The sequence below is a fragment of the Plectropomus leopardus genome, chromosome 11, assembly GCF_026936395.1.
Source record: "Plectropomus leopardus strain MGB_pleo_1.0 chromosome 11, ASM2693639v1, whole genome shotgun sequence".
NCBI lineage: Eukaryota > Metazoa > Chordata > Actinopteri > Perciformes > Serranidae > Plectropomus > Plectropomus leopardus.
This window is the reverse complement of record NC_142186.1, coordinates 6,259,133-6,278,536: the sequence shown is the minus strand read 5'-3', so window position 1 is coordinate 6,278,536 and position 19,404 is coordinate 6,259,133. Positions and strand designations below refer to the sequence as shown.

At 37.3% G+C, this 19,404-nt stretch overlaps 2 protein-coding genes across 6 annotated transcripts in view; both read left to right on the top strand.

The window, feature by feature from the left end:
* The first annotated feature begins 6,221 nt into the window (after positions 1-6,221).
* On the top strand, positions 6,222-10,570 carry osr2 (odd-skipped related transciption factor 2). 2 transcript variants are annotated; one of them, XM_042490213.2, is made up of 4 exons: positions 6,222-6,491; positions 8,584-9,273; positions 9,652-9,751; positions 10,050-10,570. In XM_042490213.2, exons 2-4 carry the CDS (start codon positions 8,621-8,623, stop codon positions 10,230-10,232), a joined length of 936 nt encoding a protein of 311 aa, XP_042346147.1. In that variant the 5' UTR covers positions 6,222-6,491; positions 8,584-8,620; the 3' UTR covers positions 10,233-10,570. The 2 variants fall into 2 exon arrangements, with proteins under 2 accessions (XP_042346147.1, XP_042346149.1); XM_042490215.2 differs by having other exon boundaries at positions 6,224-6,491; positions 10,132-10,570.
* A 4,533-nt stretch (positions 10,571-15,103) lies between these two features.
* Positions 15,104-19,404, top strand: part of vps13b (vacuolar protein sorting 13 homolog B) — a 392,967-nt gene continuing 388,666 nt past the window's right edge. For all 4 annotated transcript variants that reach the window (XM_042490601.2, XM_042490600.2, XM_042490605.2 and 1 more), the window contains exons 1-3: positions 15,104-15,218; positions 16,530-16,688; positions 18,648-18,791. In XM_042490601.2, the coding sequence (XP_042346535.2) occupies positions 16,542-16,688; positions 18,648-18,791 (291 nt within the window). In that variant the 5' untranslated portion in view covers positions 15,104-15,218; positions 16,530-16,541. The remainder of the gene's footprint in view (positions 15,219-16,529; positions 16,689-18,647; positions 18,792-19,404) is intronic.

Sequence of the window (19,404 nt, the reverse complement as noted above, 5' to 3'; positions counted from 1 at the left end):
AACAAATAACTAAAGATGTCATGTTAATGGCAGGGGGCTCTACAGAAGCGCCTGGCCAGCACAGACAACCAGAGGAAGCTATTTGCTGACAAATGGGATTTGGTGCTGGGCTTGAGCAGCATTAACTGGTGGGTTTTATTGGTTGAAGGAGCACGATATCATGGCGGTTTTCTTTTCTCCATGGCTCTCTGGCAAAGTGGATGACGTTGCAGAGAGCAGAGGCATTTGGTCACGCAAAGGTGCCGAGCACTGTTAAACAGATGGCAGGAGACCAGTGAGGAGAGTGGCAATGGACAGCAGATGGAGAAGAGATTATGCAGGAGACCGGAGGAATGTGGTGTATATACCCGACACGCTGCCAGTCCCCCTGTTCCTGCTCACACAAACACTTGATAAGTCTATCTAGTTTTTCCTCATGCATACAGTTCGAGAGTAAAAGGGTATGAGTTTTCCAAAAAAAACATGTATGCAAGAAAACAGAGTGGAATAGAACTAACATTTCTCATTTATGAGAGCAGAGGAGTTGAATGTGAGGCATGTTGGAGAATTATCATAAAAGTTATTTATTGTCCCATTCCGAATATTTGTTGTACTACTAAAAACTGATAATGATGTACTCGTCACTGAATGACACAGTTTATGAGAATACAACATGACAGTTTGCAGTAGTAATTTGAGGGTAAACCAATAGGGGGCAATCTTGCACAATAAAGCAGAAAGACAGCATGTGGCTGTCACAGCTGAACTGCAGTTAGTATTGCACTGTCCAGAAAACTCAGGCTCTGTAGAGTGTCATTGTTGTCTGGTTTCTCAAACCAGTTTGAGACAGTTTATTAATTAACTAGGCCATGCGTTCAGTTTAAACTGGTGGAAATATATTTTACTTCATATATTTTTCACCTTATTTTTTTTATCATGTAATTCTCCTTAATTATTTGCCCAATTCAGAAAAACAATTTGACAACAGCATTATGTTGCCAAGAGGAGTTTTAGGTGCTATCTTAATTTTAAACCACATAAAATAAATCTAATAATACTATACTAATAATTATAATAATAATAATTTAATACAATATATAAATACAATATATAAATAAATTGTAGTATTTTATGTCTATAAAAACATCTATAGTGGTTTTTTAGATGTTTTCAAAGCACAGGAAAAGCACAATAACACAGATAAATGGTATGTTCTAATAAGTCTACCGAGCTTTATATATTTAGCTGCTAAATAGGCAGTTAGTATAATATATATTGGGACACACACTCACCCTTCTAGTATTCAAATATGCTCAAAACGCTGTTTGATATATTGATTAAAAAATATATAAAGAAAAAAATAGCTATGCCACAACAGGGAACTATGCACCAATGTTTGAAATAATTGTTAGCAAATGTACTCATAATCATGAATAAACTAATTGCTATAATTATTACCGGTTCTGGTATTATTGTGCGCTGCAATTTTCATTTGGTTTGTCCAAGTGGTGTTGCCATATCCCAGCAGAGGCTGTTGCTCAGTCTGTGTTGGTAGGTACAATCAGTGTCAAATACTGCATTTTCTCTCTGTTTTGTTGCTTTTAATTGTGATAAAAGTTGGTTTCATGAGTCTTATGTTGGTTATATCACTGTCAGTTATGATTGTTTTTGTTTGTGTGTCTATTTTTTTAATGTTAGTTAAAAGTCATGGTGTGTGCACTAGTTCTTTGCAGTCCTCAATCATATTTTTTTAATGCTCTAAAATGGTATGTTAAGCTGTTAGAATTGTAAAGATTCCATCCTCCTTTAAGTTTGGATCACAGAATGTGTGGCTTGAATTTATAATGTATTCCAATGGATTCAACATTGTTAAACAGGTGATTACGGCCCTGGTTGCTAAACTTATTTCAACACTCCTTGTGCTTCATGAAAAGACTTGAAAGCAGTTTTGACTTAACTTAGTTAGTTTTAGTGACCCAAAAGATGAAAACCACCACAGGATAACTAATGAACCTAAACCAAACTAGTGCTGTAAAAAGACAACTTGACAGACTAACAAAAAAAAAAAATAACAGCTGAATAATGTTCTAGCAGATATGTTATTTTATATCCAATTACTAATTTTCATAATTTAAAATATTTGCTGATTTACTATTTAAACACTTAATGTTAATTATGTCTCGGGAAAATATCATATCTGTAGTACACTGTACCTAATTCATGACACATTTACTTCAAAAAGAAAGACAAAGGAAGTTTTTGTTTCACTCTCAAATGATAACAACCCATGAGGCAAGAGAGGCATAACCCCCTTCTTTAAAAGTGCGCAATTTCAGGTAAAAGGAGTGTGAGGCGGAGGAAAGTATGACTCTGGGGGTCTCTTTTGAGTGAAAAACAGCCATCCTGTGAGCTGCTGTGGGACAGGATGAGTGAGAGTGTAGGTGGGGATGTGGGGGGTTTGAAACCACAGCAGGTAGGTAGATGTGACAGGTTTACCTCCCCCTGTTCGTAGAGTATGGACCTGACATCCTGTCTGTCAACATGCACAGAGACACAGCAACACAGAGAGACAAACAGACAGACTCCAGAAGAGGCCAGCAGCTCCACGTTTTCTGACAACGACCCCACAGAGGTAAGGAGGAGATTTTTAAAACAATGTAACAGGATGTATAAAGGTTGAAATGTTGCAGCTGAATATTATATTATCATATTAGATTAATGAAATTACGGGAGCTGGGACTGTGAATTTGTATTGAAAAGCACAATGCAATTAAAGGAGACGGATATGACAATATCTTACAATAACAATTACAAAATTGTATATATATATATATCACCTTTCATACATGGAATGACATATAATAAAGTATACAAATGATAGAAAGTAAAATAAAACAAAAACACAATATGAACAGATCTAACATGAGAAACAACAAATCAATAAATAACCATCAACATCATGTAACAATTGAAGAGAACAGTAGTGTACAAGGGGGTAAACCAAATCCACTTTAGGGCAAAGCAATAAACAGGTTCCAACCTTATCTGCAGGTCAACAGATTTTTAATTTTCCTCATTTCTGTCCCTAAGAAAATATATTGCAAGGGAAATATACTTTACAATATTAGCTTTCTGAAGAACTGAAGGAGACTGACATGTAAAAATGTGTTTCTACATAACTTCCACTGGACCAGACTGTCATATTACACACTATTTCTCATCTTAGAATCATCATCAGGAAGATTTTTAAATTCATATCTTTTGTATGTATTTACTTTTTTGTGAAAATCCATGCAAGCTCTCTGGTTCTTCATGAATAATCTGTGCTAGTCTTGTGCTCTGTCACTCAGTGTTATTGGAAGAGGAGTGTCGGCCATTACAGGCTTGGCAGCTGCACTGAGCTGCAACACTGATACTTTGTGGGAGTCAGATTATCATAGAGAATGATGGCGGCTGCAGGGGACTCAGGGCAGGGCCAAAGGGCAAGGCACTAACTCACTGCCTCCGACTTTACCCCAACTATTAAAAAAAATACAGTAATCCTATAGCACACACTGGTGAAACTGTAAAATAAAAACTATATTCTAGAGGCCGCCACAAAAAAAAATGTCCTGTAAGGAGAAAGGAGATAAAATTCTACCGTGTTTTCGGGTCGCCATGAATTTATTATGGACTATCTGAGTCATATGGTTAAGTATTTAACTGTGATATTATAGCAGATACGAGCACAATGAGATAAAATAAAAAGACACACACACGAGTTGTCGTTGTTCTCTGTCGGAATGTAGGAATGTATGAGTAGGATGCCATAAAATGTAGAAATATGGAGTCAAATAATTTTACTATCAAATGTATGGGGAGCACCACAGAAATATAAGTCAATGTCATGTAAGAATTATGATTCGTTGTGGATTTTGTTAACTACGGGGGGACTAGGTTCCACAGGAAGTCGGTGTTTTCCTCGCAGAAAATATGTTTCATGTTTGGAATGATTTTAATTAATTGCGACTCAATAAAACACTGGTTGATTGATTTTTTTTTGTTGTTGTTGTTTTGTTGTTGAATTATAGACCAGCCCAAGATATATTTCAAAATATATTCGTTGTTTGGTGGCGTTTTTTCCGAGGGCAAAAATAAATAAATAAAAGCAATTTACATTGCTCCAAATTTTACTGAAAAGGATACGTTGAGAAAATGTCATCGTCTCCCTGATGTTAAAAATGTTGGGTTTTGTATGTCTTCTAATCTGTCCGCAGTGCTCAGTGTTTTGACAGTGAAGTTATAGAAGCCTGAATGATGTGAAACCGAACGAAAACCACAAGCATGTTGGGTGCAGAAAATGTTCTGCAGCTCTAAGAAAACGAAAATTAGACAACACGAGCTCTGATAGACTGAGTGTCTTATGTAGTTTCGTTGATATCGCTCATATCATGAACGGAGGTGTGCCTGTGACTGTGACTGTGAACTTATTTGATTAACTCTGGTTTAAAGACTTGGAATATATCAGAAGCTCCAATGATCCATGGCAATACTTAAATATATTTTCATTATTACTGTTTTTCGTTCAGTAGGATGCATGTCTTGTTGTATTCAAAATATTCATTATTTTAAATTGTTTTAATTCCCACAGTGAAGCAGCCGTTTTTATTAAAGTTGTGTTTTGTTAGCGATGTGGCTGGAAAATATGAAGTTGCTCCAACAGACAGTGTGCTGTCAGAGCCGCAAACACACAGCAGTAGAGGAAACCGCTTGTTATTTTGCCAAAGGACCAATAGGCGGCGCTGCAGACCAACTCTGCAACAACTGCAAACTTCTGTCAGCCCTGCTGTACTGAACATTACAATCTGCATATTCATGTTGAAAACTTACGTTTTCCCTGTGTTTTTTAATGCACAGTAAAATTATAAGATAATTATAGAGGGGAAAAAACAAGATTAAGGAATATAACACAAATAATGATCCTAACATTTAGACATTTCACAAAAAATAGCAGATTTTTTTTAGATCATATTTAAATTGTTAAATCTTTTTTTATTTAAATTATTATTGAATTAACTTTTCGGTGACTTGCGTTTTGGTTGATTTATTTTTAAATTAATAATAATAAATATCATCGTTCAAAAACAACAGCCTGCTGGTGTGCGTTAAGACACTTCTGTGTGTGTGTGTGTGTGTGTGTGTGTGTGTGTGTGTGTGTGTGTGTGTGTGTGTGTGTGTGTGTGTGCTGCTCAAAGGGGCGCACTTTAACTTTTGATTCGGGCTGTCAGAAGTCTTAATTACTTTGCATGTAATTAGTGGCCAGAAACAAACCGCGATCTAATCAAAGAGCAGTTAAATTAATCTCATATACTCTGTCATTTGCAAGAGATTACATAAATAAAAAGGTTGGACAGTGTAAGACTGACACCGGTTTTTATTTATATTTTTTGAACAAAAAGGTGTTGATCTCAATGTAATCCATCAATATATTAGTCTTATTTTATTGCACACAATTTGTTAAATAGAATAAAATTCATTTTTGCAGAACATGTGGGATGACTTGTGTGGTAACAAGCCTGTTTAGTTGTGAATTACACGGGTAAAACTGTCCAGGCAACTTGTGTGACGTTTTCATGATGATGTAATCAGCCAATTTTATTTAAGTGTTTTCATACATTTGCATGCGTATTTTCAAACTGTTGTCTACAAAAGGAAAAAAAAGGCAGCTCATTATCAGAAGACTACAAGAGGCGTTAACTGTGTACTTGTTATTTGTTCACCATGCTGCTGATTTCAGTGTGATTTTTTTTTTCATTCTCAAACCTTAGAAGGTCTTATCTTACCACAAAAAATAAAACCATTTAATGTGGTGGCTCTTGCATGTGTCCCCCAGTGTCGCAAATGGAATCTATGGTTTCAAAGAAAGAAAAAAAAAGCTGTAAACTGCTCGAGTATCCAAAAGCACGTTTTCAAAAGCGTGGAGTTGGAGGAAAAAAACGCTCAGGGTTTCCTCCTGCGCTTCCAATCGCGTCTCCAAAAGAAGGTATCAGCCTTGGCTGTATGGTATATGAGAGGTGTCAGAGAGGCAGGTTGAACTGAACACGCTTCTCTACTATGGTCTGGAGCCCTAGTTGCTATCCAAACACAAATAAACAGAGGAGGAACATTGGAGTTAATGATAGAGGAGGGGGGTGGAGGCGTGTCGGAGGGCGGGCTGAGCGCTGCAGAGCCCCGGAGCCCTGAAAAGTGAAGGACCGGTGCGCATTACGCACACTTACAGCCCCAGCTCCGGACGGGACTCCCACGCTGCTGCTGTCTCTCCTCCAAACTTCTTCGCCTCTTTCCACAACTTTTCACAACTTGTCACATCTCTGCAGAGGTCCGAGACATCACAGCCGACTGCATGGCTACATGAAAGTTTCATGGACTTGGAACTTGGAGAACTTTTAGCGGCGCTTTATTGGAGCTCGTCGCCTCTATAGTTACTGTGGATTACTGACATAACGCAGGACCTTTGGCAGCTATTTATTGGGGTAAGATTCTGTTTGGCAGGGTGTGTGTCTGCAGGAAGGGAACTAACATCACTCCGCTCACGTGTTAAGAACTTTTTATCTAAAGACACGTTGTTACTTTTACAGTTTGCGCTAGAAACCAAAGAGATCCAACTGCTTGTAAAAGTGAGCTTTTCACAAACGAAAGCTGAATTAAAAGTTATTTCTGGAGGTGATTATTGCTCCGTGATGATCACCATCTTAGGGTCATAGTTCACCCACGTTTTGACATCACTGCTCTCTGCCCACAGTGCGTAACATTGCCGAAACAAGCTGTCGCGTCTGTAAAGACTTGTCACGACTTATAGAAACTTAAAACCTGCCAAAAAAGAAACTGTCAGGGATTCTAGGGAACACGGCAGGGCACTTAAACTGCTGTCAAGTGTAAATGAAGTCCAAAGGTTACTGAGAGAAGAACAGGTTGAACAAAGTTGTACACATGGGCAAAGAACAACAAGTGCCTTGCATGGTGACTTAAGTTGCACCTGTGCAAACTTAAATTTAACCCTATCCCCGCCTGTAAAAGGAGAGCAGAAAGACTTCAAAGATCTGTGTAACAAATGTAACGAGCTGACCGAAACAAGGGAGCAGCCCTCTGGCTAACATGTACGTAGGACTTTCCCTCTGCAAGTGTGAATAATGCCTTAATCTCCAGAAAGTTTCAGGCTCGGCAGACTTGTGACAGATTATGTTAAAATATGATTTGGTCTGACCTGTCAAAAACAGCTCCAAGAATAACATTTTATTATCCAAGCACTGAAAATTTTGTTTTTTCCACCTCCTTTTTTTTTTTTTTTTACATTTTCATTCTCAACCAATCTAAAGGTCAGCTTGCCGCTGGCCTGCTGCCAGTCCCGCTTTCACCATCCGGAGTCTTGAACTTACAGTTTTCTTTTTTTTTATGTGGGAAACTTGTCATTCCCTCAAACATGGAACCAGGCCCTTTATTTTTTGGCAGTCACTTCACCTTATTTGTCCTATAGGTAGCTGCTTATTTAACTCAAACATTGCTCTGCAGAAAACTAAAATAACTTGAAGATATTTGCTATGTTCTCTCGCCCAGGGGGACACTCGTCTTATTATAAAAAACATACAGCATGAAATAAAATCGACTTAAAAGCTAAATATTAGGCGTATGAAATTAACTGGCTAACATGGAAATAAAAAGCACATGCATTTCCAGCAGAGATTAAAGTAACTTTTTTGTGGGCAATAGCCAGCATTTGTGTGTGTTTTGCTCTGACTCATGCACATAATAACAGATCCGTGCTTGCAAAAATTTCAAACTTGTACAAACCTACATGCAGAGCACTTGTTTAGCATTGTAAAACACCAGCTACAACCGTCAAAAACAACAGCGTGTCTTTCCTAATTACCTCGTGTTAGATTTAGTGATTTATTCGCAGGGATCTGGATACGCAATTTACAGTGTTAATTGAAGCCATATGAGTCTTTTACACCCACTTAATGTAATTACAGCTTCGATGACTGATTTGTTATATATTTTAAAAAAATGTTGCTTTGAAGCGCATCTCCTTTTTTTAGGGGCAAGCTTTGTTATTGCTCGTGCGTAAAATACTTGTTTATAGTTTCTGTGGTTTTGCTGATGACAAACAGGAATTTGCTCATCACTTTTTAAGGAAAGAAAAATACTGCTACATCCTACCAAGATTCTTTGTTTATTTTATCAGCTCCATGGGTTTGTACAAACGGTTAAAAATTAAAGTCACTAATTTGTGCCATAATATGAGCACAAATGATTGTCTTTTCATCACTTGGGGAATAAAATCTCTTTTATAGGCCGATATAATTTTCCTGAAATAAATGATAACATGTTGAGTTGGAATATTTATATACATATATATATTAAGTGTAGCAATTTCTTTATGTTAGAAGAAAAAAATATAATACTCTATTTGTGAAGGACATTTTAAGTAAAACAGTAGTCAATAGTCAAACACGTGTTTTCTGCTGTATCATGGTCAATAAATAAAGGTCACAATTTGCCTGCCTTTGTTACCACAGGCTCTGATATTTACACATAGCACTCATCATTTTCCATTTTTGCCCATAGGGTTATCACCGTGTCTTCTGCAGAGGTCTGAGCCGAGATGGGGAGCAAAGCCCTGCACGCTCCGATCCCCCTGCACCCGGCCCTCCAGCTCACAAACTACTCCTTCCTGCAGGCCGTCAACACTTTCCCTGCTGACCAGCTGCAGGGACTGTACGGCCTGAGCGCTGTGCAAACCATGCACATGAACCACTGGACTCTTGGTTACCCGCACATTCAAGGACTGAGGTCGACGATCACAGAGATGGCAGCCGCCCAGGGTCTGATGGACCCGAGAATTCCCTTCCCAGCGTTACCCTTCACAGCCGCGGCGCAGCTCTTCCATCCAAAACAAGGCGCCGTTGCGCACGGCATCCCCTCGCTGCACAAGGACAGGCCGAGGTTTGACTTCGCCAACCTGGCCCTCGCTGCCACTCAGGAGGACCCGCCGAAAGCTGCGGATCTGGTGAAGTTGACGTCGGGACTAGGGGGAACAATCTCCGAGCTGAGCAAGCTGTCCCCGGACAGAAAGCCCACCCGGGGCAGGCTCCCATCCAAGACTAAAAAGGAATTTATTTGCAAGTTCTGCGGCAGGCATTTCACCAAGTCCTACAACCTCCTCATCCACGAGAGGACCCACACAGACGAGCGGCCTTATACCTGTGATATTTGCCACAAGGCCTTCAGAAGGCAAGACCATCTCAGAGATCACAGGTAAGACGGGTTTTTTTTTTTAGAAAGATACTCACCAAATTACGCACAAGCTCAAAATGGGAGGGGGGAGGGGGGTCTCAAATTCCTAGCAGTATTCTTGATTTTGCACATGATTTAAATCACAGATAGATGTATTTCTCTTAATTATCTCTTCGGAACATGCAATCAAAAATATATTCTTAATTTTGCCATAACATACATGATAACAAGCTGTTCCCATTATTTTCTCCACGAGGGCGCTAAAGCACTTTTACGCATGATGTTGGACGCTCGCTGCACAGTAGAGATTTTTCACTCTGTGACTCAGTGGTTTGTAAGAGCCACAAGCCAATGCATGCATGAGCAGACATTTGATTAAGTGTTATTTCTGCTTTACAGATACATCCACTCCAAGGAAAAACCCTTCAAATGTCAAGAATGTGGGAAAGGATTCTGTCAGTCTCGAACTCTAGCCGTCCATAAAACCTTACATATGCAGGTAAGCTGGAAATATTAACAGTCATCATGATTTTATCCTGAATGATATCCGTTATGATCATAATTCACGTATCTGTCTACTGCATGCACGGGGCTCACAGTCTCACAAAACAATTGGCCGATTACCAAATTAAAACCAAAATGTGAGTGAGAGACACACATATGAAAATGATTTGTGTAAATCCGTGAGCGTTATTAGTGACACAAAAGTGGATTTATTTAGATGACTGAAAGCTACAATTTATAGACGTATATACAATTAAAGGGAATAATCCTTTGCTTGCTTTAAATCTAAACAGGAGTCTCCCCACAAATGCCCCACATGCGGAAGAACCTTTAATCAAAGAAGTAACCTGAAAACTCACCTTCTCACCCATACAGACATCAAGCCCTACAGCTGTGGCCGCTGCGGAAAGGTGTTTCGGCGCAACTGTGACTTGCGACGGCACAGTTTGACGCACAGCCCACATCAGGACTACTAGCCTGGACAGACTAACAAAATAACAATCGGACAAAACGCAGGAAGACAAGTCAGCGACTGTTTTTGCTCAAAGACAATCTCCAAATCAGGACACGTTAACTGCCGCGCATTTTAAGACTGGGATTTGGTTGCATCTCAAGCGGGACAGCATGTGAGCGGAGCCATGGCCACGTCCAGCTTTCATACCACCTGTAAATATCAAGACCATGTACATAATGTTTTGTTGTTGTTTTTTTTTTAATTTTTCTTGTCTGACCTTGAAATGATACAGTTGTCAAAAAACATGCATAAGTTTAAAGTATGTTAAATTGTATTTTAGAAATAAATATTTCCATGATACATTTGCATTTGCTCTGTTTTTATTTCTTGATCCTCATTCCCTGAAACATGAGAGACACTGTTAAAGACCAAAAGCAATATTTAGATGAAACCGTTTACCATGGCCATCAAATTTATAGTCTATATGTTTACAGCCAGCAGGCAGTGAGAGCTTAGTGTTGGGCTTTTTATAGTGGACCAGCAGATATCAGATTAGCAGAAGGACCATGGAATGTCTTTCAGGACAAGTCTCCTCATTGAAATGTAGAATAAACTGTGTTTTTTATAATGATAATTAATTAAAAATCATATATATATATGTATATTAAACAAAATGTTAATCATTTTAAGCAAAATTATCCACCATCCACCTGTTAGTGTTTTTTGTAAGTCTCAGAATTATTGAGCTCCATTATTATCCTCAATATCTGGAGTGTACAGAGGCTGATTAGTATTATATTAGCCGCATTAGCAGCCATATCACATGTCTTTATCTGCATCACCTCTGATATCATAATTGACTCGCAAAGCGGCAGAAGGAGTCACCAGCGCAATGACAGCAATTTAACCCAAGCAGATGAAAGTGGTCTAAGCTGTCAACAAAATAATTATTTGGAGAAATCGTCAAGTTTCATTAATTCATCATTTTGACTAAAAAAATTAAAAATAAAGATTAAATACATTTTTTCTTGTAGCCCCTATCTCAGACCTACACACTGCTAGTTTTTATTGTGCATTTACATATTTTACAGCATTACTGCAAATTAAAATGTGGGCCTGTTTGAGCTATAGTGTGTTGATTGTTTAAATGCTAATTCACACAATATAATTATTATACAGAATAACATAAGAAGCAGGTTCAAGGGGAAATGCTGAGCGCGCGCTCTGGACGCCACGCTTGAGCACCCTGGTTTGGATAATTTCTGTAGCCCACATAAATACATTTTCCAAGATTTGGATTTCATCCAACTAACCTTTGAGCGGCCATTGTGGTGGGATCAAAAACGCTTGAATATTAACCACCAGAGCTGTGGCCTGTGCAGAACAAGATGATGTATAATTTTTATATATATATATCTTTTATCAGTCGGTGAAGACAAAGTGAGATTCTCTTCCTCTGACTCACTCCTCATCTCTCTGCCTGTGTGTGGAACTTGGCCTTCGGGCCTGTTGTTTCATGATTTCACCAGCCATTATTGGCTACTGAGGACTCGTTTAAAAGCCTCATTTTCACCTGACAGCGCAATTAATTGCTTGAAAAAATAGCATTTATATTTAATGGGTTCGAAAATAGGGTCTGGAACAAATGGTTACAGAAACAACAGATGATTTAAAACGGCGTTCAATTGCTGCTGAAAGGCCACGAGGCCCGCTTCATAACGCACTGCAGGCTTTCCCTAATTATTTTCTGAATGGAAAGACGACAGGGTGCAAAGTCTTCAACGAGCTCATTTTTACAAAATAATAACTGTGCTGCTTAATAATCATTCCGGTGGAAATAGGCAACATGCCTAATCACTAAAAATTAAAACCTGCAAACGATACAAATATGATAAGATGGATGATGTTCATGTAATAATAATAATAATAATAATAATAATAATAATAATAATAATAATAATAATAATAATAATTTATTTGCAAATATTTCCATAAGAGAGTTTTTTTTAAAGATAGTTACTCCTAACCATTGTATTGAAATTTGTATGAGCCTATATCCTGCGAAGGACTGATTGGATTAAAATATTATATTATAGTTAACCAATTTCGAATCAACTTAAATACTAAAATAAACAAAACAAATTCCCAAGACTAAATATGATTTCATAATGTATCGCTGAAGGCACCTTTAGCCTGCTCAACTTCAAAGATGTACGAGTATGTTTAATGAAAATATTTAGTCGAAAAAAAAAACGAAAAATAAAACACTTCTCAATAAGTCCCCAGACAAATGTACTTTGGTGGGCTTGATCTTTAAACAAGCAAAAGTCTTTTAGCTCGTCTGAATTCGTATATATATCGTTATTATTATTATTATTATTATTATTATTATTATTATTATTATTATCATCATTGTCATTATTATTATTTGTGGAAACCTTGACCGACAAGCAACTGATCATTGAACTCAAATTTATCGAATAGCATAACCTTAAATTATGTAAATTATTCTGTAGTGGAAAAACATGTTATCTGTTCACAAGGATCACATTATCTGAACCGAACAACAGTACAAACTATAGATCTTTATTCTTATTTTATTACTGACTTTGAAGGCATAACCTAAAATTAAATTAAAGGTATCATGCCAGATTGAACCCGATGACTCAGTTATATAGTGTAGGCTTTAGGATGATCAATTAACTAGACTAAAAACCCAGTCTTGACTCTTGTCTTAGCGCAGAATTGAGACAGATAACATGATATCAGGTACTTTGTTTGTGGCTTTATAGCACATCTCGGCCTGAGTTGATTTCAATATAATGACAGTCACGCATGCACGCATTTGGCAAAGAGTGGATGGTCACATGGTGAAGTCCATCGGTGACCGGCCTATGTGGACTGTGTACTCAGGAAGTTTTATCCAACAGACAGGGGAGAGTCTGCACTGAGAGGCCTCTGAGCCCCGCTGTTCTCACTTCATATGATCTTCATATGACCCTCAGCGGCCTGCCACACACATCCACTGCTTATTTGTGCCTCTAATGTCACAGTATCAAATCACTTTGAATCGACCCTGATATGACAAAAATTCACTATAAACTATATGGACTTCAAAGGGTTTCGAATTATTCAATCATTTGGATGCAGGCTATTTGATCTAGCGGGTTGTGACTTATGAGCTATCTGGCCATTAAGTGATTAACAATTGCAGAAACAAAGAGTTAAGAGACACATATCTGAAACCATTGGCTGCAGATATGAGTGGTGTATCCAAATTTTATTGCGAATTAATGATGGAGCCTTACCCTGTCTTCCACAGTCTTTCTTTTTTTTGTCTATATGCCAGATTTCTATGATTCCAAGTTCACCCGTGGTGCCCAAAAAAGACAATGAAGGAAAAGTTGAATGTTTTTATTGTTCTGCTGCTTTAGCAATAAGTATTCATTGTCTATATAATATGCCACCACATAGGTTGATCATGGTTAGCCTATTACTCCAATAACAGTGCTATCTTTTTTGAGCATCCAACAGCATAACATTATGTAAAAAAACGTCATCTCATACTTAGATCAGATATTTATATAGGATTAGGCTCACAATAAACTGTTCAGAAACCAGGCATATCACCTGTGTGATCTCTTATAGCCTTAATAATTCACTTTCATTGACTTTTCCCAATCTGACAATTTTATTTTACATCAAAAATCTAGGCAACGGATTGCCTTGAACAATGTGACTAAATGTAACTTTTATGTTTACTATATCTAATTGTTGACTTTATTTTTTTGAGTTGCAATGTTAAAATGACAGGTTTAATTAAATCAATCTTTATAAGTTTTAACAATTTCAGTTACCATGTTTACTGCGTTGTAGGCTATATCTGTATTCTGCTGGTTGCAAATTAGTCATATAGACTATTCTTATTACTATGTTAACAAAACAGAACTTACATTTCCCAACTTTATCATTGTCAAAATCCTCTTTGTGATAATTAAGTTAAATCAGATTTAACCTGGTTTACTGACAAACTCTTAAAAAGAACAAGGTAATTTCACTTGTCATTTTTAAGCTGCAACAACTTCACAAAATTGAGTACAGCTAAATTTTAAGTAAACCTCAAAATCTGATATAAAGTAAACAGAGCCAAATTAAGATTAATGATTACATTTCCTTTCCTTTTTCAAGGCAGTCGGTTTCACAGATTATGTTAAGTAAAATCAACTTGTTAGATTTTACAGTGCAGGTCTTGGTCTGGTATCTTAAGAGAATTTCTGTTCTTGCTGGAATAAACCAGATGTAAATATTGCCAAAGACATAACAATAAAAAATTGACATTTCAAAAGAAAAAGTTTTCAACATATAAATACTATTTAGGAGCCGCCCATTGTGAAGCGCATTCTCAGCTCTATCAGTAAAGGTGAGCCTCCACAGCCATGCAAGGGGTCTGGGCGTGCGACAGAAATGACGAGTATTACGTAGAATGGTGCCTTCGTGTGCTCATCGTAAATCCTTACGATTAAGAGGTCAGTGGTTTGACTCAGGCACACATTGGTTAGAAATATTGATACAAATATTTTTGAAACACCAGCCATATGCAGATATTCCTTTTTTTTTTAACCAAATGGCTCTACTACACTCACAACGGACTCAGGAAGGACAATGTACAACACTTGCTTTAATGCTTTCAGGGTTTTTTATGTGGACCTCACTAGTCAGCCCTCTCAATATCACATTCCACACAGTCACGCATTATTATTAGTTTGCAGAAACTTCTCAGCATCTCGCTTGTCATTATTTTTGCCTTGAAATTGTGCACTGAGCTATGAACTGCAAATCTCCAATAGACCCAAAGGCAACACCAGAGATACGGAAGCCGCGTTGGTGTTTACTGATGACGTTTAGGCTGAAGCCGTTGAGCGATGTGGCTAGCATCAGTTAACAGGATGAATTTGTTATATTAAACTTCGAATTCAAGAAACAGCTTCAGGATACAAGCGGAAGTAAAGTAAGAATGGTTTCTTCTACATGTACTCGTTACTACACGTTTAAGCCATTTAAACGAAGTTATGTTGACTTCTTCTCAGCAGTTAGCTTAGCTTGTTTGCTTTGCTGCTCTGCTAGAATGACAGGAGAGCATAGCTAGCCTCTGTGGCTAACTACTCCGCAGTAAGTTACATTTCTTACCACTCAAAACGACACAGCTTCATTTAAAACACCAAGATATGTTTCGTTACGTTGTTATGGATTTGGAAGCGGCGTCCCTAGCTGCTCCGTTAGTTACGTGCATAAAAAGTGATGTCACATTAGCAAGCAGGCTAACTCAGGCACTCAATGTAAATAAAATTGAACTACTTAAAAATGGACCAACCGAAATTGCTAAAAAGTTTGTAAAACCTGCACACGTAAACCGTGTGAGCTGACTTCTCGTCATGTTTCTGCTGAGTGAAAAGATGAGCTCCTCTTTTAACTTCCACGAGCAACTGCGGTTACATCTTCAGCCTACCTTGATAAAAAGCTAATTTATAATTTGACAAGTTATAAAATGTACATAAAATATCTCGCACTCTTCCATGGTAAATAGGTAATGCAGGCATAAAAATACACTAAAAACATAAAAAGTACATGGCTAAATAGAATAAAACAATTTTTGTTTGCCACCAGCCTGGAGTGAAGTACAACAATTCACTATTTTCAGATAGATATTTTGACTTGTGACAGGTGGTGTTAATTAAGGCTAATTAATTATGGCACCATTCCATATACGTGTAACAATAAGCTTTGTCAGTAAACTGTCCTGCACAGTACAACTGTCTTGGAACTGGCACACCTGAATGGAATTCAGTCATCCTCAGTAATATTATGAAATTTCACCTGTGTTCTCATGCTATGACATGTAAATATATGCTGTGAATAATGTATTCCCTGGTCCAGGCTTCAGAAGCAGTAGTGTTAAAAAAACATAAATGTAATATTGGAACATACTGTCAAAAGAAGATTTAATACATAGACATGGGAATGTACAAATAAAAACAGTGTTGAATGACTTAATTGTAATAAGACAATGACATAGAATAGGACCAGCATAGGACTAGCAAGCATTTTGCTTCATCCTACTCCTTTTGCAGACATGAAATGCAAGTTAATGTATGTACATCATTATTGTTATTATTATTATTATTATTATTCTTGTTAATATGTTTATTATATTCATAGTCTTTTGTAACATGTTTGAAATCAAGTATATTCAGTTCCATTTTATTAAATAAATACATTTTAAAAAATCTATGTTGCTTTGTTCAATGTTTGATGCCTTCAGGACAGGGACAAGATGTTGGAGTCCTATGTCACACCGCTCCTGATGAGCTATGTGAACAAGTATATTAAGAATCTGAAGCCGTCTGACCTGCAGCTGTCTCTCTGGGGAGGAGATGTGGTGCTCAGCAAGTTGGACCTGAAGCTGGATGTATTGGAGCAGGTACTGTACACTGGATGCATTTTCTGCTTTAAGATAATAGATGTTGTATTTTCTCCTTTAATGGCAGATAGTGGGCAAAGTGGTTGATTATTTTGTAGGAATGTTGTGCAGTTTGGACAGATAAAAGTTATGAGCAAGTGCTTTGTACTGCTCGTGGGAGAAACATTAATGGAAGTGTTTTCATATCCATACAGAAATAATGAACCATATTGCTCATATACAGGTTCTTATTGGCATTGGTGTCTTTGTGTTAATCTGCATTTAAGTCATATCAGCTTGAACAGCTTTCTGTTATGAAATGTCTCTTTCCTGCATATATATTTATAATAATATCTTTTACACTTTAATTCTTTTTTTTTTTTACAGCAAATAATTTAAGGAGGAACATCACCTAAATTAAGAATTCCAATGTATTATTTCTATGACCCAGCAGTATTCAATTAATAGTTCTCAGCTGTGAAACAGAAAATGAACAGATATTCTCAGAAAATTCTCTTGGGTGCTCTCAGTGTCATTTAAAACATTTTTCCAATTCACTGTCAATGAAGCAGTTCCAGACTTCATACCCTATGACATCACAAATTTGAGTTTTAGCACTCTGGCGTTTGGATTTGAGGGAGAGTTGTTCATTATTTCAAATACTTTTTGGATTGTCGTAGACCACAGAAATAACATGTAGGAATTTTGAAAACTGGCATAGTTTCCCCCTTTTAACATTTGCTCATACCCCCGTCATTAATAGGGATTTTTTAAAAACTTATTGCACTTTTGTTTATTGACTGATTAATAAACATTGGTCATCTAGGTACATACAAGATAAAGTTAAGCTAATGATGTCAAAGATTTCTCAGAGTTTTGGTCTCAAAATGCTCAGCTGAGCAAATAAACATGACATTGCTGATATTACAGAATACCTTTACAATAAGTCAGACTTAAAGTCATTTCACTTGGAACATAAACTAAAGAAAAAGGTTTGAAACGAAATCAACGTGTGAAAGGTAAGCACGAGCCCTTCTAACATATTTTTTCGATTAAGTCTACATTTTAGCTACAGTGTATGTTGTCATGGCCTACTGCATGAGAAGAAAAGCAGCAATGGTTTTCAGCGAGGAGCAAACACATTATTTCTACTGTCAATTTGGAGGAGTTTGATAGATATGCTCAGATATTTTGCTCTACAGTGTTATTTTGACACAGCGTTCTTTTTTACACTTGTAATGTCTGGATTAGATCAATCTGCCATAAGTTAAATAATTTTCTTTTCTCTTGAGTGGGTTCTGACTGCTTCTGAAGAGCAGACCAAAACACTACCTAACCCTACAAAGATTGTGATGAAAGTTCTTATTGGAAGCAGCTTGAAGCCAACTGACAGTGGGAGCTGTGTTAGGATTTTGATGTGTAATGCTATGTCACAATCTTGGCAGTCATCCTCCCCCTGCCTTTGTTTTATTGCATTTCATTTGGACTATTGAAATGTGCATTTAGAGATTCTCCTCTTAGTATAAAGAGTAATTTTTAGTGAAGCAATGTGAGGCACACTATAAATATTTGACAAACTTTCTACAAAAATATGTTTGGTCATTAGTTTTTTTGGCTAAAGCTAACAGAGGAGGCATATAAAGTTTGTGGGACTCGTTCTCACACAGACAAGTTCAAGATGCGGAGCAGTGATTTGTCCGCCTCTGAGAGAATCTGACTGGTTTTGTTAAAAGCATGACCAGTATGTAATCTGTAGCTGTTGTTTTTACTATTCTCTCATCTTTAAATGTTAGTTTCAAGGAGCAGTTTAGAAAGTGGAAAGGTGAAGGTTCCAACTGTTCTTGAAGCCTCAGCAGTCGAATCACCACATGTCCTTACAATTTTGTTTGCAAAAATGTAATACTGTAGGACAGATTATTCTAACTCTAATTTCATAGCTATGTGCTCATTTCATCGTTATATTTCTTTGCATATTTTTAGGAGTTGAAGCTGCCCTTTACATTCATGAGTGGTCATATCCATGAGCTGCGAATCCACGTACCCTGGACCAAGCTGGGCTCGGAGCCTGTAGTCATCACAATCAACACCATGGAGTGCATCCTCAAGCTGAGGGATGGAGCTCAGGTTAGTTTTTTACTGGTATTAGAAGTATGTTATCCTTGATTGCACTGCAGGGCAAAAACAGGGTTGTCCAGACCTCCAAGTTTTTTATGTGAAAGTCTTCCCCATGCCAAAGTAAAGCGTTCTCTTTCCATTTTCTCTTTGTTTTTGAAAAATTTCACAATGGCTGTTAAAATAAACATACTATGCAGAAAAAAACAAAACAAAAACATGTAAAGCTTTTTGACCCTGGCAAGCTTCACTCTTAGCTGTGAAAAAGGCACATCATCCTGACTTTGTGTAAAGTCACATGAAGAGAAACTGCAGTCTTTTATTCTTTTTTTTTCAGTTTATGCTTGTCCATAAGGTGTTAAATGTTTTAAATTCTCTAATTCTTATATTTGCATCAGTTATCCGCAAACAATCTAGGTATTTTTCATGTGTAAATACCATAAGTTTTTAATAAAACTCAGTCACAAGTTTTATTTTTACTACTTTAACTTTAGCTGTTTTGCAAGCAACTGTTATTCACTCTGGCCTTTTACAGTTTTATGTCCCAATGCTTGTGCTTTCCAATACTTGAAGTTGGTTTGATGCTTAGGAAAGGGTGTGCTCATCTGGCTCAATATGACACATT